This window comes from Centropristis striata, chromosome 3, assembly GCF_030273125.1.
Source record: "Centropristis striata isolate RG_2023a ecotype Rhode Island chromosome 3, C.striata_1.0, whole genome shotgun sequence".
Lineage (NCBI taxonomy): Eukaryota > Metazoa > Chordata > Actinopteri > Perciformes > Serranidae > Centropristis > Centropristis striata.
This window is the reverse complement of record NC_081519.1, coordinates 23,937,503-23,965,017: the sequence shown is the minus strand read 5'-3', so window position 1 is coordinate 23,965,017 and position 27,515 is coordinate 23,937,503. Positions and strand designations below refer to the sequence as shown.

Here is a 27,515-nt window from a genome sequence, read left to right as displayed (position 1 = left end):
TGTGAGGGTGAGGTTGAGCGGTTGCCGCAGTAACCCAGTGCCTCTCTTCATAACTTCATGATGGTGGAAAGAATGACGAGTCGTCTGCACTAACACCATTATTGCGTCTACAATAACAGAAAGCTGTGTTAGTCTTCTGTTACACCTGAGTGACTCCACACCTGCTGCTCTGATTCAACGTTTCCTCCCTCTTTCCATATTCCATAACAAACTACTAATTACTCGGCAAACATAAAAAATCCATCCTTCATAAAGACTCCTTCCCTTTAAAGGTATAATATCTAACTTTTGCAGAATAAAATGTCTAAAAACAACTGGGCTTCTGTTATATATTTAGTCGAATTGTGTTCTTACATTCTCCCAAATATTTCCCAAAAAGTTCAATGCAGATAATTTGCTGCTTATATGGTCCTTTGGTGCCTTTTTTTTAAAAGTCTTTTTTTAAAATCTCTTTTTAGGGGTCATTGTGTGTTTTTTGTTGTTGTTGTTGTAATTTAGTTCCTTTTTTGATAATTTGTATGTCTTATTTTAGTAAGTTTGTTCTTTTTTGGCCTTTGGTGCCTTTTTCGTCTTTTTTCAAAACTCTTTTTGGGGGTCATTTGGTGTCTTTTTTGTAATTTAGTTAAATTTTTGGTGATTTGTGTCTTTTTTGGTATTTTTTAATAATTTGTATGTCTTTTTTGTTAAGTTTGTTCTTTTTTGGCCTTTGGTGCCTTTTTTATGGTCTTTTTATCTCTTTTTTGGGTTCATTTTGTGTACAATGTTTGTACAATAAAACAGGTTGCAGCGATTAAGAAATGCTCATATTTAATGTATTTTTGGTGAAAAATGTTTAAATATTTAATGTTATTTGTGGTTTGCAGACACATACAATGCCAGCACTTAATCTGGTGAGAAATTATTCTTTAAAAACAAATCAAAGTCTCTGTGTTTGACATGAAATTAGATGTTTTTTGCTGCAGAAATATGTCTGAAAATGGTCCCCTCGTCTCAAAGTTTCCCTTGTACATTCTCTGTACTTTCCTCTTCTTAAAGAAAATTTTATTCACTAATGTAGTTTAACTTAATTCTCACATAGTTTTTCTGTGTTCTGTGGAATCTGAATGTTTTCTTTCTTCACCCCTTTCTCCACTTTTCCCTCTCTTTTGTTTCTGTCCTCCCTTTTCCCGTAACCGTGCCTCTTCTCTCCCTTCGCTCCAAGCGCTGCTCTTTCTTTTCTTTAGAGTGAGTCACTGACTAATGGGAGGCAGAGAGGGGACACACCCACCTGAACTTTAGACTCGCTCACCCCACACACACACACTCTGTCATTCTCCTCTCAAGTGTTAAACAAACACAAACTGTACACGAAGGAAATCTGTAACTCTTCTGTTGTGCAGCCAGACTGAAGATCATTAATGACGGCTGATATGTTTCAAAAGGTTTTAATGTTGAAAATATAAAACATGATGTCCTGAAATACACACACTCAGTGCACACAGTGCATAAATAGACAGCTTCAGCTTCAGGTGTACGCTCTAATACCGTAAGAGGAAAATTAACAATATTTGTTTTCAATATTTATAATTTCTTTTTTTCTGTCAAACACTTATCGTAAAAGCTACCTGAAAACAAAAAGCGGTATAAGTTGCCTTTTTGGCTGGCCTTAAATGGAGAAAACATGATGAAGAAACTTCTAGGCTGTTCTTAAATGGAAAAAAATATGAAGGGCTGCACTTTGGGGTGACCTTAAATGGAAAAAAATGTGATGAAGTGTCCTTTAGGCTGGCCTTCCTTTTTTCTGTCAAAGGGTTATCATAAAACGAAAAAAAATATGTATTGTTCGTATCAAACAGCAGAAGCACAACATTTAAAGCCACAGAAATGCAAAATATGAACATTTGAGCATTGCTGTTGGTTAAAGTCAGGTAACTGTAACAGGCTTTGAAAAACACTAATTTCAAACAAAATTTCCAACAATGGGATCCAAACATTTGTCAGTATTGGGTGAGGCTGAGAACTGTCAAGACTTGGATTTGCTTTGGAACCTGAAGCAAAAGTTTTATTCCTCCTGATAGTGGATTTGCTGCTCTTTGACATCATATTGTTTCAGCAACGAAGAGAAAAACAGTGTTTCAAATCAAAGTATGACTTTTTTTCATCAAGATCTTCAACCTAAAGGAAGGACAGCTCGTCTGTCAGCACAAAACCACCCATATGAGTGTTTAACATTATTATACATAATCATAAGGTTCCAAAAAAAAGATGCAGTTTAGTTGAATTTGTGCTCCGTCAGCACTTCTCTAAGGTCAAGGCCAAACAGTTTCTGGTTCGGCTCTAAAAGACAGTTTAAAGAGGAAATAAATGATGTAAATGCTGGAAGTGAAGTAGTTAGGAGGACGACGTGACTACTGGAAGTAACATAGTTCAGTAAAAACCTGATGCAGGAAGTTAAGAGATGTTAGAATCACATGCTGCACTTTGGTGAAACATGGGGTACCAACACTAATCTGCTGGGAGACACTTAAGGGATTTTTTGGTAATGTTATGTCTTTTTTTGGTAATTTTTTTTCTTTTTTGGTAGTTTTGTGTCTATTTTTGGTATTTATTTGTGATTTTCTGTTTTTTTTTTTTTTTTACATCTCTTTGTGAAAGTCCTGGTTTGTTTGAGAGCAAACTTAAAAAGTTTTAGTTTTTAGCAGCAGTTTTCTAAGTCAAGATGTGTGTTGCATTTCACACTCTGACTTTGTATATTCTGTTGCAAAAATGTAAAAACAAACCAAAACAAACAGACTTGAACAGCTAATAATGTCGGACTTGAACACTTGTTATTGTGTTTCCAAAGCATCACGAGCCAAATGTCAGTAAAACCTTCAGCATTCTCAGCTTGAGTCTACGTTGGACACACAGTATTTCAGCTGCGCTTCACTGTGACATCAGTTAAACGTCACCCTGTCCTCGCCTCGTTTTTCACCCTCCGCCGCGGCGGGGAGTCGATCACTTCCTGTTATTAAGTCTGGCAGGAGGGTCAGAGGTCAGGGGTGAGAGGTGGAAGACAGACGCAGTGTTGACAAGGAGGAGGTGTGTGTGTGTGTGTGTGTGTGTGTGACATGAGCAATGAGAGGAGGAATTACTGAGGAATGACTGGAATTTCCTGACTGGCAGTGATGGAGACCCTCCCTCTCTCTCTGTTAGTGTAAATCTTTTCTCATGTGTCTCTTCATAAAGACGAGAAGAATCAGTGACATGAGATTTAAACTCTTTATTTATCATATATTCGTGGTTCTCAGATGACGAATCTTCAGCTCACATTTGTAGTTTTGAGTGAAATCTCTTAATCTACTTTTATTTATGTATTTCCATTTTAATAATGTAAAATGACATGTTCGCATAATCAAAGCTGCTAAAGAAAATACACTAATAAACACAAACATTACACATTTTATACATTTTACACATATTTCATTTATTATATCATATTATTATAATTAATTATTAATATTGTTATAATATATATACACAGCAGGGTGTTCATTATATAAATGTTTAATAGATAAATAATAAATGTTGTTGTCGGGGCATTGAAACACTCAATCAATAAATCAATGAAATCAATAAAACATAAAAAATAAAATGAACTGTGCCTGCCATAAAATCAACAAAAAACAAAATAATATATATTCTACAAATATATATATCATAAAAAAATATTATATTATATTATATTATATTATATTATATTATATTATATTATATTATATTATATTATATTATAATAATATTTAAAATAATATAAAAATAAATATAAAATCAGAAAACAATTGTTCCCAGCCAAAGTCAAACTTTGAAAAATCTTTTGGCTGATCTGAAGAATTGTATATCAGCATTAAACTGATAACAAATCAGATAAATAAATATTTTAGTGGTTTTAAGGAATGCACCGGTGCAGCAACAAGTATGTGACAAAAAAAGTCCAAATATGAAACTTTAAACTGTTTGAGATTCATAAACTAAAACACATCTGCTCTGTTGTTTCTACATTAAAACTTAAACTCCTGAACTAAGAAATTGGGACAATCAGAGCACAAACTTAGTTAAATAAACAATCACACATATCATCATTTTGTGTCATATTTCACACTTGTTGAGCAGAAACACATGAGCATGTTTTTGTTTTGCATTTTTCCATAGTAGTTGTTGTTCCTCTGTGAGTTTCACCTGTCAGTGAGCCTGTGAGAGCAGCTCACAGTAATCAGGATCATATTAAAGCTGGCTGAGGCATCGAGCCTCTCGCTCCAGCCGTTAAAACTCTGTGGACGTGTTACACCTCCTGCATTGTTCCCATAATCAGCCCGAGCTGCGGGAGGATCCTGTTACATGCTGCTGTGACCTGCCAACTAAAGTACAATGAGGGAGTGAACAAACACACACGCAGTAACACACACTGCTTTACACAACTATAGCTCGTTCTCACCAGCACAACAACGTCCAGAGAGCCGTAAACACCGTCCAGATGGTTTCTGCTCCGTTTATCAGGACAAAGAGAAATACTTTACAGGTGAGCAGCTCAGGATCAGGCCCCATCTGAACCAGGCGGCAACCTCCGGGTCTGAGCAGTGACGCCTAGCTGCATTCTACCAAAGACTCCAGCAGGTGGGCGCTGACGGTAGCTGCAGAAGCATTTGGGTCCATTCATTTCAATACAAAATGAGAAAACTTATCAGTTGATTTATTATCTCAGAATTTGTTTTTAGGACAACACTATGGTCTCAATAGAAAATAGAAGATAAAGAATCATATGATTTGGGGCGTGGCTACCTTTGATTGACAGGTGGCTAACAAGGCGAGCCGTCATTAGGAGAAAAGCAGAACAATGCGTATCCACGCATTAGATACGCATTGCATTTCACACACACACACACACACACACACACACACACACACACACACACACACACACACACACACACACACACACACACAGACACACACACATATATAAAGGCTGTTTTGTGGTTTGGTCTCATAACTTTGACCCTTTAACACTGTATTTTGACTTAATGACAGTTTATTTGAACGTTTTGTTCAGTAAAAATGTCTTGTTCAGCATTTGGTTCGACTAACAGACACTCCAAGGAGTTGCTGTTAATTTTTTCTGAGGTCAGTAACACACATTTTGTTTTTGTTTTTTGTCAAAACTAACATCAGTTAATGCTCCAGTTAATGCTAACATGAGTCAGTCAGGTTGAGGTGTAGATAGGCATGTAGTCAGTGATCAGATACCTCTCATCCTTTTGTTCCATTTAATGACATTAAATCACAGCTAAATCTGTTTATTTTGAGTTGTAGTAGCAGCAGTCATCCAGACACAGCTCCTGGAGGAGGTGATTCACTGAGCTGTGCGCACCTCCGGATCATAATTTATTTACATCCGACCACATTAGGCCTAAATTAGAAGAAGCTGAAGGAGAAGAATGCACTCTGTTCAAACTAAACTTTCAAAAACAAATTTAAATGTTTAACTTACATTAGGGCATTCAAACAACTGCAATATAGAGTTACATGAAAGTGAAATTAACTGAAAGAAAAGACACAAATTCACCCAAAAAAGCGACAATATTACTCCAAAAATTATCCAAAAAGACACAAAATTACCAAACCCCCCCCCCCCAAATCCCAACAAAAGACACAAATTTATCCAGAAAGACACAAAATTACCAAAAAAGACACAAAATTACCAAAAAAAAACCCCACAATCACCAAAAAAGAACACAAAATTATGGTTTTCTTGATAATAACCAAAATCATTATCAAGAAAACCATGGAAAATGTCTAGATTTCAGCTTTTAAATTAAACTCTTATGAGCTATTTTTGTTGTTGTCAATATATTTGTCCAAACAAATGTACCTTTAGTTGTACCAGGCATTAAAATGAACCAGAAAATGAAGAAAACAAGGGTGATCTAATCATTTTTTCCATGACTATGAATATTTTCATACGAGTGGTTCTGCTCTCTGATTTTGGTGAACATGAAAATGTCAAAGCCACCTGCTCACAATCAAAATAAAAATGTATACACACTTAAATCAGAAAAAGGTATTTTTATCCAAACTTTTCATCACTCTGTGTTTATTTCTATAAATAAATTGAGCTGGACAGCAGGGCTTGGACAGGAATTAGACTTTTGGGGTTTTTGTGTGTGGGTCAAGCTAAACCAGCTCCATGTGTGTGTGGAGGTACAGTAAATCCAGCACCCTGCCCTGCGGGTTCATCTCAGAGAGGCTGGATAAAAGCTAAGCTGACTAAAGGCTGTTAGAGAGTCGGAGCCCTCAGGGGAGACATCAAGAGGTAAAGTCAGCATACTTCATGTATGGAGTCAAAGTAACACGACTCGCTTTCTTTCACTCCCTCCTTACCATTGTGTGTGTGTGTGTGTGTGTGTGTGTGTGTGTGTGTGTGTGTGTGTGTGTGTGTGTGTGTGTGTGTGTATGTGTGTGTGAGTGAGAGTGTGTGTGTGTGTGTGTATGTGTGTGTGTGTGTGTGTGTGTGTGTGTGTGTGAGTGTTTCACTGTAACATATAAAATCTAAAGTCCTGCAGCTCTATGGAATCAGCACAATCATGACTAGAAGTGGGGACAACTTCAACATGTCTTTGTGACATTGTCACAGTTAGAATGATAAAAAAAAAAGTTTAAATATTTTTTTAAAAATTGGAATAAGAGGGAATTTATATATAAACACTTTTCCAAGTGCTCACAAGTGTCACAAATGTTGAAAAAATAACAACAAAATGATCAAAAGAACAGATATAAGAAGACCAAAAGTAACAAAATGACTGAAAGACAACATAAAAAGACAAAAAAAATCCACACCATTACCAAAAAAGACACAAAACTAACAAAAATTCCCCAAAAATGTCATAAAAAGACACAAAATTAACAAAAACTACCCTGAACTGTGTGTGTGTGTGTGTGTGTGTGTGTGTGTGTGTGTGTGCTCTTTATCTTGCCTGAGACGTAGAACCACTGGAATGGGTCAACCTCGAATTGGACAGAAGAATACATGGGCCCTCAAGGGAGAAATCTTCTTCTAATCTTTTAATTAATGGGTGTCTTTTTGCATTCATTGAAAAATATTTTTATTGATCTGGCCTGTGAACTTCTGGGCAGCATCACCATCTTTCCTGCAGGTTTAACTGCAAACATTCAGGTTTTGGTGTCTGTACGGTCACAATGGTACCAAACCTGGCAATTTACTGGATTAATCTACCTGTTTTTATGTGAGCTTTTAATTACAAACTGTAAATGAGTTTGATTAAAAGTATCATAAAATTGTTTGTTGAGGTGGAAACGTTGTTGAATCAATAAAAAACAACACAAACAGACTTAAAGAATAAATTATGATGACATGAAGCATTTGTTTTCCATCGTTTGAGTTTTGACTGGAGCTCTTTTTATCCCCAGTTCTTCAGGGGTTTAATGGATTAAATGAACTCCACCAATTGTTCATATGGAATAGTTTCATGGCTGCGTCTGGAAGATGTAGTATCGTAGATCGCTTATTGTCAATATGTATCCTAAATTAACAGGTTTTGCTTTGACTAATTTTCCATAAATGGATCAAAAGGATGCTGAAATAACTACAACATGATGCTGATGTGTAAAAAGTCTGAATTGATGCTTTATCATGTCTGTCTGCAAGAACACAAGAACACTGCTGTTAAAATGTGTTTTTCTGAATGGAGTCTGGTTCAGGCAGAGCTCTGCTGTGCAGGAGATTCTCAGCATGTGGTGGAGATCTGCACTCTGCTGAATGCGTCTTTACAGATTATTTTACATTTTTGGTTACAGGTTAAAAACTGCACTAAAACTTCAGACAGAGCGAGGTTGACTGTTAATGCAGTTTACGTTAGTGAGGGATTCTTAGGAATATGAACAAGGACTCTTTAAGTACTATAAACAAACAAACAAACAAACAAATAGTCTCCCCTTGCTTTCAGTCTTTGGGCTGAACTAGACAAACCACATACAACCTAACAAACAAATATACCCTTAAATCCATTTTCTTTGGCTTATATCATTGTTGTCATAAATAAATGAGAAAAACATGCTTGTGTGACTTTAGTTAACACATTAGATAACACATGGTCAGTCTTATGAAATCTTCTGAAATGCTTTGCAGCAAAAATACTTTTTTATGACCCAAAACAACAATTAGCTGAAGAAGAAGAAGAAGAAGAAGAAGAATGCTCTGTGTTGAAACTAAACTTTCAATAACAAATGGGGGAAAAAGAAATGGAATGTTCTTATGTAAATTAAAAATATATAATTATTAATATAATTACTTTAATTAAACAAGCTAACAGCTGCAATATAGAATTCCATGAAAGTGAAATAAACTGAAAGAAAATACACAAAATCACCAATAAAAGTCACAATAACACCAAAAAAGACACAAAATCACAAAAAACACAAAATTACCAAAAAAGACACACAATTAGCCAAAAGCTACACAAAATCACCAAAAAAGACACAAAATGACCTAAAAAAGACACAAAATCACCAAAAAAGAAACAAAATTACAAAAAAGACACAAAATTACCAAAAAAGACACAAAATCATCCAAAACAGACACAAAATCACCCCCAAAAGACACAAAATCACCCAAAAGACACAAAATGATCCCCAAAAGACACAAAATCACCCAAAAATGACACAAAATGACCCCCAAAAGACACAAAATCACCAAAAAAGACTTTTAAATGACAGAAAACAATTAGAGGAAGAAGGAGAATGCACTTTGTTCAACTGAAACTGTAATAACAAATGGAGGAAAAGAAATACCTTGTAAATCTTCATTGACGTTAAAGTAAATTTAGGTGGTAGAAAAACAATCATGAGATTTATATTTTTAACTTATATAAGGACATTCAAACAGCTGCAATATAGAATTACATGAAAGTGAAATAAACTGAGAGAAAAGTGAGACTGTCAGCCTTTCCTTCTCTCGTTCTAAGTGTTTTTGTTTGAGTTGGACGTTCAGACTGTGAGACGTTGAGGATTAACCCAAACCTCCGACGCATCAAAGCGCTGAAGCTCTCCTCCAGCCTGAGCAAATATCTTCCAGCGCCAGCCAGAAATCCTGCTGCTCCGACAGGAAGTGGCCGCAGACTCTGGTGACGTATTTGAGACCTTTCCCCAGTTTTCCCTCAGAGCAGCAAATTCCTTCAAACAGGTCGAATTGTGAGGCTGTCTCAGTGTGTGGGAGGATTTTAATGTATTAATTAAAATGTTTTAATATTAACTCTCTGAACCCCAACGAGCTGTTACAAGGCATTTTTTGCTCTTTTCACATTCTCCTCTCTGTGTACTTGTATGTCACTGCAATATATAAATTCTTGTGGAATCAGCACAATCAGAAGAACTCAAACGTGTCTTTGTGCAACAAAAAAAACAGTTAGAATGACAGAAATCAGAAAAGAAAAGTTTAAATATTTTTTTTTAAATTGGAATAAAATGGAATTTATATATAAACACTTTTTTAAATGCCCACAAGTGTCATGAATGTTGAAAAAATAGCCACAAAATGACCAAAAAGACACATGAAAAGACCAAAAACTGACATGAAGATACAAAATGACTAAGGCCCCGTTTACACGAGGACGCTCGCGGGTAAAAACGACAAAATATTTTATCGGAAGTGCCTTTTGTTTAGACGGTGACGGCGTTTTGGGGGCTTAAAGACGCAAAAATCTGAAACCACCTTCCAAAGTGGAAAAGTTAAATACGCTCCGCCGTAGCATGTCCGTCTACACTGACAAGACACAAAACTCTGCTCAGATCTGCTCACGTCACGTATGTGTTTACGTCACATACATGCTCCAGTACAGGGAAATAAACAAACGTGGGATTATTTCCATGCGTCGGACCTTCAAACTGCTCTGGCAGCTCTAATAAACTTACAGGAGTCTTTCCACCAAATGTACAGGATATGTAGAGATAGTATTAGTGAACAGAGAAGGATCTGTAATTACCTCTATCACATTTTGGATGCAGCAATTCGTCGGAGGCGAGCCAGACGGCTGTGGACGAGACCTGGGAGATCTAGTGATGGTGGAGGACTTTGTGGAAGGAGTAGCTGATGAAAATGTGTGGTGTGAAAACTTCTGCATGCCCAAAGATGCTCTTATCACTTTAAGTGATGCTGCCTGGCATGCATACAATCGATTTTCACACACTTTTGCATCACCGTATGCACGCAGATTTCCTCCCGAAAATGCTCGTCTAAACGAGGAATAAAAAGTGAAGACGCAACGCCACTTTTGTGTCTTCTGTTCAGACCATCCTCGTGTAAACGTAGCCTGAAAGACAACATAAAAAGACCAAAAAAGACAAAAATTACAAAAAATACCAATAAAGAAGCCATAAATTACCAAAAAAGACATTTAAGTGTTGTCATGTTTCCAGCCGCTCCTGTCCTCTCCTCTCTGCTCTGTGTAAACAGATTTTCTGTGAATATTTGTCACATGATCGTTTGTCTCTTTTATGACATAAATATAATTATTTTAAACTTATTTTAGGTTTTGGTCACTGGTCTGTTCAAGGACTGTTGGAAAAGTTCAAATTCCAATCATAATGCCTAAATGATAAAATGATTTAAAAGAAATCATACCTGTCGAGGGGTTCAGAGGGAGAAGAAACTTACAATTTGTCATTTGTGTGTGTGTGTGTGTGTGTGTGTGTGTGTGATTGGACAGATATTGGGGTTAATGAGCGTCTTCCTGTCTGTGTTGGCTGATGTTTGGTCAAGCAGTGTCCTGTCGGTTCAGATTTAAACAGCATGTTGACATTTAGCTTCCAGCCCACAATAGTTTTACTTTACTTGCATTAGGTTTGGTTTTACAAACTGTCTCTTTAAATTAAACTTTTACCCAATCAGAGAGCAGAAACTCTGCAGCTTTATCTCTGCATCGTAACTACTGAAGCTAAACTACAGCGACCCTCGTCTGTGATGTCACAATCACTGTAATATTATAATAGACACTAATTATTGACACTCTGCAGGGCGGTTCTAGACTGTTTCAAATCCATTCTCATCTTCAGTTACATTTACATTTAGTCATTTAGCAGACAATTCTATCCAAAACGACTAACAGAAAAGGGAAATAATCATGTCAACAATTATGTCTCAGAAGTTGCTGCAACAGTTTGTTGGTTTGATAACATTTGTTAAACACATTTGGTGCTAAATCTGACCGTTTTTTAAACTGGAGAATTAATTAAAAAAAAGATGTAGACTCCCTCCAGAATCCTCCTTGTGTTGTGTTGCTGCTGAGAATCTAGTTTGGAAAGCCATCCATCCTCTAAATGCTATAGGTCTCAAGTTTGTGGTTTTATCTTATGAAAGTTGTGATATTTGTCAATTAATTGCAATTTACAATAAGAAAAACTTTGCACAAATTATAAATATTTCAGAGGGTTAAGTAAAAGCGAAATTATATTCAAGTAAAAATATTTGAGAGGTATATCATTATATATACATTCATATATCACAGTTTTGCACACCTGCATAATTTGCATAGTTTTTTTTGTTATAGACAACAAAGCTTTTCTAATCATCATTACTTTAATCACCATTTAAAAGTTACAGCAGGTGGAGCATATTTTAACTACTTTACATACTCGGATAGTTTATAGTTCAGTAACATATTTTATAAATGAATCCTGTTTTTTTTGTAAAGAGACAGTGAGATAAATGAAGAGGGGTGAAAGTGTAAAGAAGAATTACAATAAAATTCTCAAATAAAGTAAATGTTTGTTCAAATTGTACTGGATTTATAAAGCCATTACAATATACATAATTTTGCTAATTTGTGCATTTTCATATGTATTTTCTTCAATTACGTCCTTATAAGATGATCAAATTTTAATCACTTTAAACACGGATATAATGACTTGAAAACTCTACGTTCAAACTGTTTGAAAAGTATTAAATGAATATTATAATTTTCTGGTGAAGTGGAACATTTCCTGAAGTTCTTCTGGCTTCCCACAGTTTTGGTTCTCACACATTCAGACTCGTACAAGCGGAAGCATGTGGAAGCGTTTAAAGCTGCCGGCGTCAAATCACCATGTCCCCCGTCACCCCGAAACACCGCCCTGAGCGGGCTTTGAACCCGGTCACAGAGGTCACAGGTCAAATGAGCAGGGTGAGCGCCGCAATGGAGACCAGGCCTCCCAGAAACCAGCAGAGCAGCAGATAGGAGACACTAGCAACACTCGTAAAATCATTGTTTTCCAACTTAAGAGCTGTTAAATAATAAAATCTGGAATTTATTTTCTTTATTTCTGGGGCCAAAATTCATTTCTAATCTGCTGATACTATGTGAATCATCCAGAGCTCTCAGGTTGTCTGTTTTTTTTGTTTGTCCCCAGAATAAAAACCCCCCACAGTTTTTATGAATCATATATCTGAAACAAACTCCTAGAAACCTACAGGTCTGCTGCAAAGTTCATTTAAAAATCAACACTGTTGTCCTTTCTTATGCTCTCTGGAGGGGTAAAAATTGTGACAAATAAAATATACAAAATGACCAAAAATAACCAAAAGCTACATAAAAAGAAACAAAATCACCCATAAAAGACACAAAATTACCTAAGAAGACACAAAATCTCCAAAAAAGACACAAAATTCCCCAAAAAGACAAAAAACAATTTTCTCCACATATTGTCCATAATCTCAGTATTGCCATGTTTCCAGCCTCTCCTGTCCTCTCCTCTCTGCTCTGTGTAAAAAGAATATCCTGTCCTCTTCTCTCTGCTCTGTGTAAACAGATTTTCAGTGAATATTTGTCACGTGACCGTTGGTCTCAGCAGAATCAATCATGTTTTCACAGAGTCTCTGAGGAGCAGAATTTAATGTTTTTAGTGCAAACACTTTATTTTAAATGACACATATCATACACAAAGAGATTCTGACACAAATATCAACATTTAACACAAGTTTTGGTCACTTGATCTGTTCAAATTCCAACAATAACGCCAGTTTTCAGAGTTTCTTTCTATGATAAACTGTATTTTGGGTGATTTTTTTAAAATGTAAAAACAACACTAACTATCAGAATCCTCAGGTTTGTTGTCTCTTATGGACTAAATTTCCTTCCTTCCCAAACCTCCGAACACTCTTTTGTCTCTTTTCTCTGAATCCGTCTGTTTCTCAGCTGCACCTTGTTTCTGTCTGTGGAAACTGTATCCCTCGCCATCTTTTCATCTGTGACATTACAGCAACCTGATCTGAGGTCCTGCATTCCTGCAGACAAAAAGCAGAGAGGTGTTAGCGAGGAGAGCGGGAAGAGGGAGGCGAAGAAAGCCAAGTATCAAGAGTCTGCAACCGAACCGGATGAGTAATTAATTCTGCCAGCTCAGCCTCGTGTCCTGAGCTGCTCTCACTGGTAGAAGTGGCACTTCTTCAGCTAACAGCACAAGTTTCACACGCAGAAATCTCAAAACTATAACAAGTAAAACAAACTTTTATTTGTTACCACCAAAAGTAAGTGGTTTGAAACTTGGTATGACATCAAACATGTATGGACGACAACAACTGCAGCATTTTATCAAACTTTCACAAACAACAAGCTTCACTGCTAAAAATGTTTCTGACTCAAACAGAAAAAAAGACAAACTTTGCAGCAAAAACCTTCTGACACTCGTTTTTATCTTCTGTTTGCCGAGTGAATTGTGAACTTTGTGATTGTGAAATGAGTCCTGTGTAAACTTGACTTTGTATTCATGAGAATAGCAGAGAAACTCGACTCTCGAGAGCCCGAAAAACATTATATTAAAAACATTATATATATATATACATTTATATATAATTTTATTTATTTTTAACTGATTTTTTAACGTTCTTTATCAATCTTGGCTAAACCAACATAAACCCTGGCGGTGTATATTTTTGTAACTGTTTAAATGTCTGCCTTGTTCTATGTGTTTCGTATTGTTTGTATAATATAACCTTCACGATTAAAGATGACTTAAAAACATTTTTAGGAAAATATTTTGGTACATCAACAACATGAAGCATTCAAATAATTCAGAAAAGAAGTAAGTTAAAACCTGTTATTGTTCAAAGACCTTTTTTGTGTTGTGGGCAGTGGATGTTTAGGGGGAGATAGCAGGTCAACTATAAATGCTACATAGAAGTGGTGAACATCATCTGAAAGCTGTGAACCTGAAGATTAATTTGAGATGCAGCTCAGCACTAAGCACTGTGTCAGGTTGTTCTGGTCAAGAATATCTAATTATAATGACTTAATGGATTAATTATGTATTTATTGAAGCCTATTATGGTGTATAAAGGGTAATAACATTAGGGTACATTTTCTAAAGTCCATTCCATGTTCAACTGTGTCCCATAAATTGTTGCAGCAATTTTTGGGTTGATATCATTTGCTACACACATTTGGTGCTCAATAATGCAATTTTATTCATAACGAGAATGGATAAAATAACGAGAATCCATGCTTAGATTTGGGTTCAAAAACTTTGGTCATTTTGGAGATTTCTGTATTTTCAATGATTGGATGACGAGCACTTCTGTTGTAGAAACTGCTGAGAAACCCTCTTATTGTCAATAAACCTAAAGCTGCACATCCTCTGAATGCTCTAGGTCTCTAGTTTGTGGTTTTAAAGTTTCATGAGGCTGATTATCCTAGAGGTGACAGCAGCTCATTTTATACACTGAGGTCCAGACTCAAGAAATGCCCTCACTGCAGTGAACTGGCTACTACTGATGACTAACATCATCCCACATGAAGAAAACTGGACTCATTGAATCCACAAGAGTCTCAGCTTTGCACTGATACCCAGTTTATGTCATTCAAAGCCGTTTTAGGAACCTTTGTATGCACAAATATTCACGTACAGTAGGTGGAAAAAGCACATTTGTACTATATGAGAAAAATGTGTTTTTGCCTTAAACTGCATGTTATCAGCATAAAGCAATACGTGTGTGTAAAGAGACTTGTAGGAACATAGAGCCAAAATAGCCTATCTTTGCAGAGTTTTTTCACGTCTGACATTGCATCCTAACATGCTTGGGCTCTATAGATTCCTTAGATCTTCTAGTTTCATATGATATCATTATATTTAACACTCCTAAAATTGAACCCGCTACGGCCTCCGGGGGAAAAAAATGCAGCGTATCATTATGCCGGGTTTTAATGCATCTCTTATGTTTTAAGGTTTGGCTTAGAGGTAAAGTTTAGAGGCTGAAGTTTCCAGTAGATGCCTGGCAACGTCACGGTAAGAACTAGATTTTAGTAGCCCTTCTCCCTGAAGTCCACGAAAGCACTGGCACAATAATTCTTTATGATGTCACAATGTAAAAACAAAGCAGAGTTGAAACCTGCCGTCAACTTTCCTCTAAAGTTCCAGTTTGAAACTCCATGAAGCCAGTTTTTGTTTGATGATGACAGGCCAAGGAAAACTGGAGATAACGTCAAATATATTTAGTATAAAAATATAGAATGAGATGTTCTCCTCATTTTACCTCTTATATGTTCTATTTATTGTGTTTTGAAAGTTAAAAATATATATAATTTTTATTTTGTCTCTTTTGGGTTTAAATGTTGATCCAGTAAGTCAAATGACAACATGATTATCAGTTCATATAGGTGAGGTTGTGATACCAACATGGCTTGGTAAACATTTTTTAACTCTATGGAGTCTTGGGCTATTTTTGTCCATTTTTGAATCCCTTTCGTGTCTTTGTAAGTCATGTTGTGTCTTTTTTGGGCATTTGTGTCTTTTTTGGTCATTTGTGTCCTTTTTGGTCATTTTGTGTCTGTCGTTGTGTCTCTTTTAGTTATTTTGTGTCTTTTTTTTTGGGTAATTTTGTGTCTTTGTAATTTTGTGTCTGTGTTTTTTTGTGTGGTGATTCTGTCTTCTCATTTTGTGTCTTTTTTAGTCATTTTGTGTCTTTGTGTTTTTTTAGTCATTTTGTGTCTTTTTTGTGTCGTTTTGTGTCTTTTTTAGTCCAAAATAAAATGTGATTTTGAATCTTTTCTTTAACTTTCAAAACACTATCATGCTCAATAAAAAAAATTAAATGTTGCAAATGTGAACAAAGGTTGCAAATATAACATAAGGGGGTTACATCCAGTTCTATCATTTTATACTACATATATTTGAGCTTGTCTCCAGTTTTACTTGGTATATCTTCATCAAACTGAAACTGTCCTCATGGAGTTTACAACCAGAACTTTAGAGGTAAATTTACAGTAGGGCTCCACGCTGCTTTGTTTTCTAGTCTGGATGTGATGAAGAAGTCATGCTTTGGTGCTTTTGGAGACTCCGGTGGGTTAATTGGCAGAATGAAAAGTATTCAAAAACAGGTAAAATAGCCCAAGACTCCAAAGGGTGAACACGAAGCATTGAAATAAATCTGAACATACTGTAAATAAGTTCACTTGATGATAATGACACCAGAAGGTAGAATCAGGCCTTCCTCGGCCGCAGTTGCAGGCTGATAAATGCAAGTTGTGCCCTTTTTCCTGCACAAAGCTGTGAAATTAATCGTAATATTTCTATTCTACAGTCATGTATTTTCACTTTTGCATCACTTCATTCCTCCTGCAGTGTTTCTTGTTATGCACTGAACCGTCAGGGTAGATTCCTTGAATGTGAAAAGCTGCTGCTGACTTACAGAAACATCTGAGATGAAAACGAATGCTGACGGCGTCACATTCTGATAAATGAGAAGCGGCTGCAGGTTGTTTCCAGCAGCTGCTGCGAGGCGTCTCAGTGGTTTCTGAGGGTTCACACTTAAGCAGAGAGAAAGAAACTTTTTGCTGTATTTACAGTCGGTGTTTTCCTTCAGTTTCTGTTGTGATGGGAAGTGAAACCTGACTGTAAATTTTTGAAAACTTTTATTATGCAGACCGGATGTGTGGTCGATTATGAAAATTCCATGAAAATACAATGTATTGCCCCTAATATTTTGGTTCGTTTTTAACACGTTATGATAAAAGGAATACAAATTTTTTTTGGAGCTTCATCAGATGTAGATTATTTTCTTCTGAGCACTTTTTTAACGTTTTTTTGTTTAAATATTATATGCACAGCAAGAAATTTCACAATAATTAAATGGAAGTAGTTTCTGTAAAGCCAATTCCGGTATAAAATGACAAAATATTTTATTATTTTCGAATTTGTTTGTTGATTTATCTGTATTGTTAAATTTTTTTGTATAATTTCTCTTTACCATTTATACTTTAAACTATGAAACCACTCTACTATATACAGTCAAGTTTTGAAGATTCAGTTTATCATTTTCTTGTGTACTTGCATATATTTAAAAAAGAAATGCTGTTTCTCACAGTAGTGCAACAAGAACATCTATCTTAAAAAAACATATAAAAACATAAATACAGAAAAGACAGTAAGTAGCACAGTGTTCCTCTTTTTCCCCCACTAAAATGTATCTCTGACTGAGCAGAGCTATGGAGCTACAAAGCTGCAGAGCTGCAGAGCTTCAGTTTCTGTCGTGACGGGAAATGAAACCTGACTGTAAATTTTTTGAAACTTTTATCGTGCAGGCATATATATATATATATTTATATATATATATATATATATATATATATAGAGAGAGAGAGAGAGAGAGAGAGAGAGAGAGAGAAATAAAAATGTTTTTTCTCATATACATTTGTTTGGACAAATATAATGATAACAACAATAATAGCTGATAAGAGTTTAATTTAAGAGCTGATATCTAGACATTTTCCATGGTTTTCTAGATAATGATTTTGGTTATTATCAAGAAAACAATGGAAAATGTCTAGATTTTTTTTTTTCCAGATATCAGCTCTTCAATTAAACTCTTCAATTAAACAACTAATTTTGTTGTTAGCATTACATTTGTCCAAACAAATGTACTTTTAGTTGTACCAGGCATTAAAATGAACAAGAAATTAAAGAAAAAAATGGTCTCATAATTTTTTCCATGACTATACATACAGAAAAAAACAGTAGGCAGCACAGTGCTCCTCTTTCTTCCCACTGAATGAATATTTAAATGTATCTGTGACTGAGCAGAGCTGCAGAGTTTCCTCTGCAGGATAAACTTGGAGCGCTCCACACTTGTGGTTCTTGTCATGACGTTTGTTTTCTGGGAGCCATTTGTTTGTGGTCATTGTTAAATGTGAGTCATCAAACCACGACCACAAACTGACTTCACTTCCAGAGGAAAACTTCTGGTTCCCACATTATGACTCTCAAGAGACAGTTGGTTCCTTTTCTGAGGAATATTTTTAATGTGGACCCTATTTTCCCATGTTTTTGTATCTCAGTGACTAATGGAGATGGTAATTTAAGAAATCGATCCATTGAGCCAATCATGCCAATCATGTAAAATTTTACATGATTTAATTTTATCTGTTATTTTTCTGTCATTAATCCCTCTTTTTCTTAAATTTGTCTTTTTATCAAGTTTATCTAGTTTTTAGTCTTTTATTGCATTTTAACATTTTAACCAATACAACTTATGTATGATTAAAAAAATGATTTAAACACATTTTTAAAACTTAGTTGTTTAATAAAACACATTTTTATGAGGAAAACATTTTAAAAACTACTTTATTCCGGGGTTTTTTAATACTTTTTTTTCTTCATTAAACCACTCTACGATATACAGGCAAGATTCAAGATTCAGTTCAATTCAGATCAGTTTCAATTTTTTTGTGTATTGGCATAAATGTAAAAAAAAAATGCTGTTCCTCCTAGGCTGGTTTATTGACTGATTGTTCTCTCTGTGATCAATATTTTCATGTGTACTGATGCAGGTCAACACACTCACTTCAGCCAGTAACTCTGTCTGCAGAACTTTCTTTAAGAAAAGGTGCTTTGGTTTAGGATTTGTTCTCCTCTTTGTCTGTCAGTACTCAGCTGATGACAACTTCAGCCCATCTGTATCCAACAGAAAGCTGTGCAACGTGTTGCTGAGTATTTTGTTTTGTTGGGACAATTCAGAATTGCACAAACATGAACCAGTTTTCATTGAAATCTTTCAGATTCCAGTAAACGTTCTGTACTCCCAACAATCCTCTCTTCGTCTCTCTCATGAGAAAAACATTTTTATTTTATTTTTCTAGTTATTTTTAAATCAAACCACTATATATATATATATATATATATATATATATATATATATATATATATATATATATATATATATATATATATATATATATATTTATATATATATATACATATATACATATATATATATATTTATTTATTTATATATTTATTTATATATATATGCTGTTCCTCCTAGATCATATCCGTGCAACAAGAAAGGGAATTATTTAAAGGGAATTTTAAAAATTCCCTTTAAAAAACGATATATAAACATACAAACATTTTTAACCACCCTTGTTTTCTTTAATTTCTTGTTCATTTTAATGCCTTGTACAACTATATATATTAACAACTAGGTATATTTGTTTGGACAAATACAATGATAACAACAATAATAGCTGATAAGAGTGTAATTTAAGAGCTGATATCTAAACGTTTCCGTTTCCACTGTTTTCCTTCAGAAACAGGTCACATCTTGGGAATTTTCCAACCACTTATCAAGAGATCTTTCCATAATCTTGTCAGACACCTATCACCTGTCATTGACAAACAAGAGCACTTTTAGTGGATGGATATTGACCTGGCTGCAGCGCTGTCCCTCAATACTGAACCAATACAATCAATTCTTAGCCAGTTTGACACAAACAACAAAAGGTCAAGCTTGAAAACTAACTGTTTAAATAATCCCTTTAAACTATGATTGTTCTTTAGGAACATTGTGTTCAGTTTGCAGGCTGACTCACTTGTTTTCTGTCCGAAGGTCGATTCAGAATGAAAAGAAACACTGACGAGTCTCCTGGTGCGGCATGAAGGATCACTGTTCACGTGTCCAGTGTAAATACTGGAAGTCAACAACAGGCTGCAACATAAAACAGATGATGGTGACTGGACCAGAATATTCTGACACACCTGTTTGTAATTTGACAGATTATTAAAAATGTAAATGAATCATAGTGAAATAAACGGATCCATCTGTGAGGATTTGGTTCAGAAACCTGAAGGTTTATACTCCTTTATAAAATTATGATTTATTTGTATAACACCTTTCATACAGGTGAGTGCAGTTCAAAATGTTTCACAGATAACTGACCAGAAAGAACAAGTGAAAACATAAAAAACATCAGAAAGCAATTTAAAAATTAAACACCAATGCATAAAATCAATAAAAAAAGATAAAAGCATAATACAAAAAAATTAAAGAAAAGAAACAATTAAGAGCTATAAAAAGAGTAAAAGAAAATGAAAGAAAATACATTTTAAAAAGTAAATAAATAAAAATAAATAATTATAATAATAATAGAATTGAATAATAGACTAAATAAACAAATACAAATTAAAGAAATAAAATGAAACAAGGGCTATAAGAAGACTAATTGTGGTAAAACTGCATGAAATAAAAATTAGATTACAAATTAGATTAAAAAAGAAAAAGAAAGAATTATAATAATAAAATGCAATTAAAGATTAAATCAAGAAATAAAAATTAAATAAATGTAACACTTATGTAATTACAGTAAAACAAAGTGAAATAAAAACGTTATTAACATTTTAATTTAAAAAAAGAATAGGAAGAAATGAAAAAGAATAATTATAATAATACAATGCTTTAAAATGATAAATTAACAAATAAAAAATGAAAGAAGAGACATGTTTTAGAATTATAAGAAGAACAAGTGTAGTAAAACCAAGTTAAATAAAAAATAGAAATAATAAAAAAATCAACTTAGATAAAAAAAATAACATATTAGAAAATATATAATGACAATGATAAAATGCAATAAAAAACTAAAAAACAGATAAACTTGATGGAAAGACAAATATATATATAAAAAAAGTAAAAAAATAATAGATAAAATGATATCATGTTAATAAAATGTAACAACATCAATGCAATGAGGTAAGTTAATAAAATAATATGATTAATGTCATTTATTGATGCAAGTATATATATATATATATATATATATATATATATATATATATATATATATATATAATAAAATAATATGATTAATGTCATTTATTGATGCAAGTATATATATATATATATATACTTGCATCAATAAATGACATTAATCATATTATTTTATTGTTTGTGCATGTTTATGTATTTCAGGGATAGTGTCAAAAATAAATTAATTTCCACTCAAGGATCCATAAAGTTTGTCTTCTTCTTTAAAGCTGTAAGAAGAGAATATTTAATCTGTCTGACGTCTGCAGGACATTGATCAGAGCTTTTTATCTACATCCGAACACAGCGAACAACCTGTCGTTGTTGTTGTTGCTATTGTTGTTGTTGTTGTTGTTGAGAGTAGCTGAGTGTTTGTCCTGCAGGCCTCCATCGGTCCAAAACAGACCTGACTGCTGCTTTCTGCTCGGCTCATGATCCACCGAGAACAGAGACACACCCTGCTGACTGATTCAGGTCAGACAGACAGAGAACTCTGCAGCCACACACACACACACACACTGTAAACACACAAAACACACACTGTGGAGCGTCCCTAGCACGCGCTGCCCCCTGCTGGCTGTTTGAGGCTGTTACACAGAACATTTACATTTATCACTTTTATCTGAAAGGTGGAAGGGGAGGAAGTTTCTATTATTTCCTCCTTTTTATATATTAACTGCAGTGATGGAAGTAGTTCAAATAAACTATTTTCCTTAAGTTAAAGTGTCTAAAATGTAAAAACAAAATGCAATAATTTGCAAATCCTTTGTGACATAATAATGAATATAATGAATATTATAATTATTATATAATTGAAACTGTACAAGAACAATATTTTATGTTCTGATATTCCTAATGTACAGTCTGAATTCTGGATTTGCTGCATTCTGTTTTAATTCACATTAATTTTAGTATTATTTTCTTTTTATTTATCTATTCTATTGTGTGTGTGTGTGTGTATAGAAATATATATGCATCTAATATTTATATATCTGTATCTATATTTAATTTTATCTCTTCCAGATAAGTGAGTGAGTTTCTTCACATGTATTTTATCTTTTAATTTACTTTTTTCCGTGCTGTTTGATGATTTCATACAAATAAAATTAGCTGAAACAAAGAAAGTTTGCTTTTCAAAAAACAGAACAATGTGGCAGATGAAAAAAATGATGGAATAAAAATACTCTGGATTATAAAATGTGCCATCATAATCTGGTCTAACTAACTTTTTTGGAGGCAAAAACTTTTTTCACACCAAGAGACAAACTGAGCAGAATATAAGATAATTTATATTTTTAACAGATCTTTGAATGAGAGAAAACAGATAATTAAGCTGTTGTTTGTGTCTGCTGTGACTGAAGAGACACTGAGACACTTTCAGACAAAAACAATTTGCGTCTTTATTGAGTGAAATGAAATCCAGACAGGTGACTTTCACAACACCAACACTCGCTGTTACAAGTTTGCATATTCCTACCATCCTCTCCTGCAAAGAGCCTGCACCAAGAGCTTTGGCAACTTCATTTGTAAACTGAAAAACTTTAAATTAAAACGTAGCACAAAAAACAAAGGGCGAAAGTCAAAACTAATGAGAAATAGATGATTCGTTTCTGTTAGTTTTAATAAATGAGGAAGGGGAGGGGCTAAATCAGTTAACGTTGTATAATTAAATTACAACTTTCATGCCTGATCCATTCTTCTACCCACTACTGACATTCCTTCGAGGCGGCCGTTTCCCCCACAAACAGAAAAAAAACTTTATTATTTCCTTATGATATAATAATAATAATAATATTTTTAAGTGTACATCATCTCAGCCATGTGTGACATCTTCTTGGGGATGTAGAGATAATACTCCATGTAGCCAGAAAGGTCCTCTATTGTGATGTCGTCGACGTACGCCCGCGCCTGCTCCGAACACGAGCGCGGGGAGCCAGACGACAACGCCGCTGCCGGCGATGACGAAGGTGACGAAGCTGAGGCGGCGTTACTGTTGGCGCTGAGAGTTCTGGGGGGGTCCTCGTGGCTCGGCAGGCTCCTCTCGCACTCCAACATGACGTTGCGGAGCCCGGTGAAGGAGTAGACCTCCACGCCGTGCCAGCCTTGATGGAGGGCCTGACACCGGCACTGGGATTCAGCCGCCTGCCCGCCGCTCTCCTCCTGGGAATCTGAGCTACTCTTCCAGGCACAGGTGCAGGCGACCTGGGCGCCTTCTGCGGAGCCGCTGCTGTGGAGCTCGGACAGAGCTCGGAAGTCGGCGGCTTCTGCGGATCCGGAGAGCCGAGGTGCTCCTGCTCCTGCTCCAGACTCCGCTCCGTCACAGGCACTTTTCTTCGCGCTGCTCTCCTCGGTCGCATCTCCAGAGCTCCCTCCGTCCTGCCTGGATGATGTCACAACAGTAGTAATAACAGTGGGGAGCTCCTGCGAGGAAACCGCAGCGCAAGATCCAAAAACCAGAGGCGAGATATGGCTGGGAGTGGCCGAAGAGGAGAGCTCTTTCTGGGTCGGGACGGCCACAGAGGAGGGCGTTCCTCCATCAACTGCAGGGAGAGGCTCGGCGGGCTCCGGCAAAGCTAGCCGCTGGTGCTTCAGACAGCCGCTCGGGGTCGACAGGGCCGAGGCGGCAGAGCTACTGCAGTAGGTGAACTTGGGGGGGTGGAGGATGGGGGACTTGGACCGCCGACGCCGCTGTGTTCTGGATGCTCCTCTGGAAGTTTTCCTCATGCAGCTAAAGACGAGAGGAAAGAGAGAAACAGAGAAAAAATAATAAAGGAAAAGCATACGATTTAGTAATCAGAATCTTAAAGTAATCTAATCAGCCTATGCCTAAACTAAACTACTCTGACCTCTAAAATCAGCCAGTTCACAACTGAAATAAGGTCAGGCAGAGAGTTTTAACACTTCACTGTGTTCTTCTCAAGGCTTAAGCTGTTTTCAGTTGGTGGAAGAGACAGAACCATACCTACGTCCTCTCCACAATACTCCGCCAAAATCACACATTTTAAATAAGAAGAACTTGATTAAATTGTGTAAGAGAAAGTTGACCAAGTTTTTAAACTCAGTCAAACCTTCTGTTTTTTATGGGACACATCTTTCAGCCGAGCAGTGACCACAGCGACCACAGCGACCTACCCGTGCCAGTTGTCCTTCGGGCAGCTGAGTTTGGGCTTCGCTCCGCTGACGTCAAGGCAAGTACGTGATGCCACTCTGGGAGCCAACGCCTCCGACACGCTCACAGCTCCAGGTAAACTGGAAGGAAGAGAGAAAGATATAAACTAGGGATGCAACGATCCAATACTGAGTGTTCACTAACAGCAGGTTTTACCAACTGTTATTAGACCTGGATACAGCTCCTAAGCACGATGAACAGAAATAAAACATAATTTCTGCTCTTTTCTTTAATTTGACTGAGGATATTTTAATATTTTCCAACCATAAATTGGTCTAAAAATTTAAATCATATCATTCATCGCAGTGACTTCTGGGACAATATATCATCTGACAAAAAAAAGTTGCTGTGACAGACCTATTTGAGGTATTGGTATCTGTATCAGACATGAAAAACCATCAACCCATCCCAGTTTTACTGTAGTTGCCATTGATACAGTATGTGGTGACAATAAACCAGCATATCATGACAGCAGCAGAACACAAGAGTCCTGAAGTTAGAAGAGCAGGCAGTACAGGTGGCTGTCGTTTACCTCTCAGCATCGACCCTCAGCTTCTTGAACGCCGTCTGCAGAGTTTCCTCCTCACAGTCCTTTCCTCCTGCCTCCATGGTGGGAGGAGGCTGCTCTGACCAGCCACCCAGCTGCAACACAAACACACAAACAGTCATTCATCACTGGAATATGGATTACCTTGTGGGCTACTAGTAAATCTTTGCTGACAAATCCTGCAGGTTAAATGTCATTGATCGGAGTTGGGACCCAATGTTTTTTAAACACACCACATAATGTTGCTTGCATGGATACATCTACTGAATAGTGGCCAGTTATTGACATCTTACTACGCTAATGCTTTGTGGCTTCCTGTTGCTCTGCATGTCTTGAGAATAGGGCTGCACAATATGTCGTTTCAGATGGACATTGCAGTGCAGTAGTCACATGTCAAGAAAGGCAAATTCACTCAAACATGTCTTTCAAATACTTTTTGCTTCTTGATACAAAAGGAAAACTTGAATCGTTCTCATCTCCCATGAATGATACAAGTGTTTCCCATCAGCTGCAGACTAGGTAGGCAGACTGTAGGTACATATTTTATAAAGGATAGGGTCCGTGGAGGCTATTTGTGGGATTAAACATCTCATTTTAACATGTAGAAATGTACAAAACATTCTTTCTCCCACAGAGATGTAAATTCATGTGGATTACTTTTTATATCGCAGGAAAAATAAATTTGATGTCAGGTTTTTCCCCTCCAATATCATACAGGCCTACTATATAATATTTATGTTGTTGTTGCAGTCTTAATGGATTCTTGTGGTCTGTGAATATAAACCACCACCTCACAGGGTTCAAAACATCTCATCAAAAGGCTGCAGTTGAAAACTAGCCAGCTGGCACTGGCACATTTACAGTAATTTTAATTAATCTTAGTTGTTTATGAATGAGTTCTTTCTGAATAAATCCTGTATATAATAATACATATATAGAGATGTAATAATGTGTCACTGGTCTACATGAAGAGTGTATTTTCAAAAACAGATGGAAGCCGATAAACAAAACATTGATAAACAAAACAGTTTAACTGATGTTCATGCCAGTGCACAATTAAAAAACGTGGAATCTGACAATAAACATAAGACAGACCTATCAAAACAACCAGTTCAGTTTATATTTCCTGGCTTACACACAAGAAACGGTCTGTGAAACTAATAAAACGGAGATGTTTGATTTTGCCCCTCAGTTCTGCTCATCACTCATCATGTGATTTACTGATGCTGCACTAACAGAAAAACAAAACGTGTGGGATAATTAGTAGCTGGTAAATTACAATGTTGACAGTTAATCACACAAGTCTGCATGAACTGTTGTACAGTTATACTCAATAATACCGCAACAAAACAACAACAACAACCCCTGCTTGTAAACAGTGTATTTCATAAGCACTCCCACCCTGTTGGCTAATGCTAGTAGGTTACTTTGGCTGCTAGGCTAGCTGCTTAGCTAGCACCAAGACGTCGTTTTGTACAGCCCAGACACACTTTAAAACCCGAGGAATTATACTCACGGTTCAGGATCTCCTGGTCGCAGTAAAGAGAGAGATGTATCCAGGGCATAAAGGGAGTCTGCCTCGCAACAGGCCCGTTGGATGTTGACTAGCCAGCGAGGCTAGCGAGCAGCTAAGCTAAAGTTGCTAACGTTAGCTCCGTGCGACTGTCTCCGCCAAAACACGAACTGCGCCTTTATTTAAGGGACCGCACATTGAATGGAGTATCACGAAATCACTCACGGGTTAATTTAAGTCATGAGCAGCAGCAGATATAAGCAGCACAGACGTTAAAAGGCCCAGTTTAAATGGCGCCTCCTCTGTTCTCCTTGTTTACAGTCAACCAGCCGCAGTGACTCTGCAACTACGCTGCTGACGTCATCATGCGGTGACGTCACTCTCACACTTTGTACTGATTAGAAAAACATCAAACTTTATGTTTCACATAACATCCGGACTCGACTTACTGCCATCATGGTTTTATTATTAGTAACCATAGACTGTATATAAATATATATAACATGGTTGGCAGGTCAGAGACGTGAAGGCTGAGCGGGAGGACAGCGTTTGTTACATCACTGTTATATAACAGATCCAGACGCCTCTGAACCGCTTCTGCCGCTACTGCCGCGTCTGCAGCCGCTGCCGCCTCTGCTGCCGCTGCTACTGCCGCTTCTGCCGCTGCTGCCTCTAGTGCTGCTGCTGCCGCGTCTATCGCCGCTGCCCCCCCTGCTGCCGCCTCTTCCGCTTCTGCCGTTGCCTCCGCCGCTGCTGCCGCTTCTGCCGCCACTGCTTCTAGTGCTGCTGCTGCCGCATCTGTCGCTCCTGCCGCTGCTTCTGCTGCCGCTTCTGTTGCTTTCGCTGCAGCTGCTGAGGAGAACAAAGCTCGGCACAGAAGATTACATCCATATGAAAACTTCTCTCTTTTCAGAAACGTTTTATTTTTTGAGAGGAGATTAATAAAAAAAACAACTCACATAGCTGCTGGCCTACCAGCCTCAATAAATCACTAATGATGAGTTAAGTAAGAACATTTATTCTAGTACTCAAGTGCTTTATTCATCATGTGTATTTCAAAGAATCAGTCGTTGGCAGTGAGCATCTGAAGTCTCAGGCTCCCTCCAACAGCAGAAGAATCTAGACATTAAGTTAAAATAGGTGATTAAATAAAACATTAATATATATTTTTTAAAAGTAGAAAATCAGACAGTTGGTAAACGTAGCCTATAAAAGT

General features: G+C 36.4%; 1 protein-coding gene across 1 annotated transcript; it reads right to left on the bottom strand.

Annotated features, from left to right (window-relative positions):
- Positions 1-22,457: 22,457 nt before the first annotated feature.
- oser1 (oxidative stress responsive serine-rich 1) lies at positions 22,458-26,739 on the bottom strand. Its single transcript, XM_059329358.1, has 4 exons — positions 26,303-26,739; positions 24,772-24,881; positions 24,203-24,319; positions 22,458-23,798 (listed from the first exon to the last, which is right to left on the bottom strand). Exons 2-4 carry the CDS (start codon positions 24,846-24,848, stop codon positions 22,868-22,870), a joined length of 1,125 nt encoding a protein of 374 aa, XP_059185341.1. The 5' UTR covers positions 24,849-24,881; positions 26,303-26,739; the 3' UTR covers positions 22,458-22,867.
- Between the last annotated feature and the right edge of the window lie 776 nt (positions 26,740-27,515).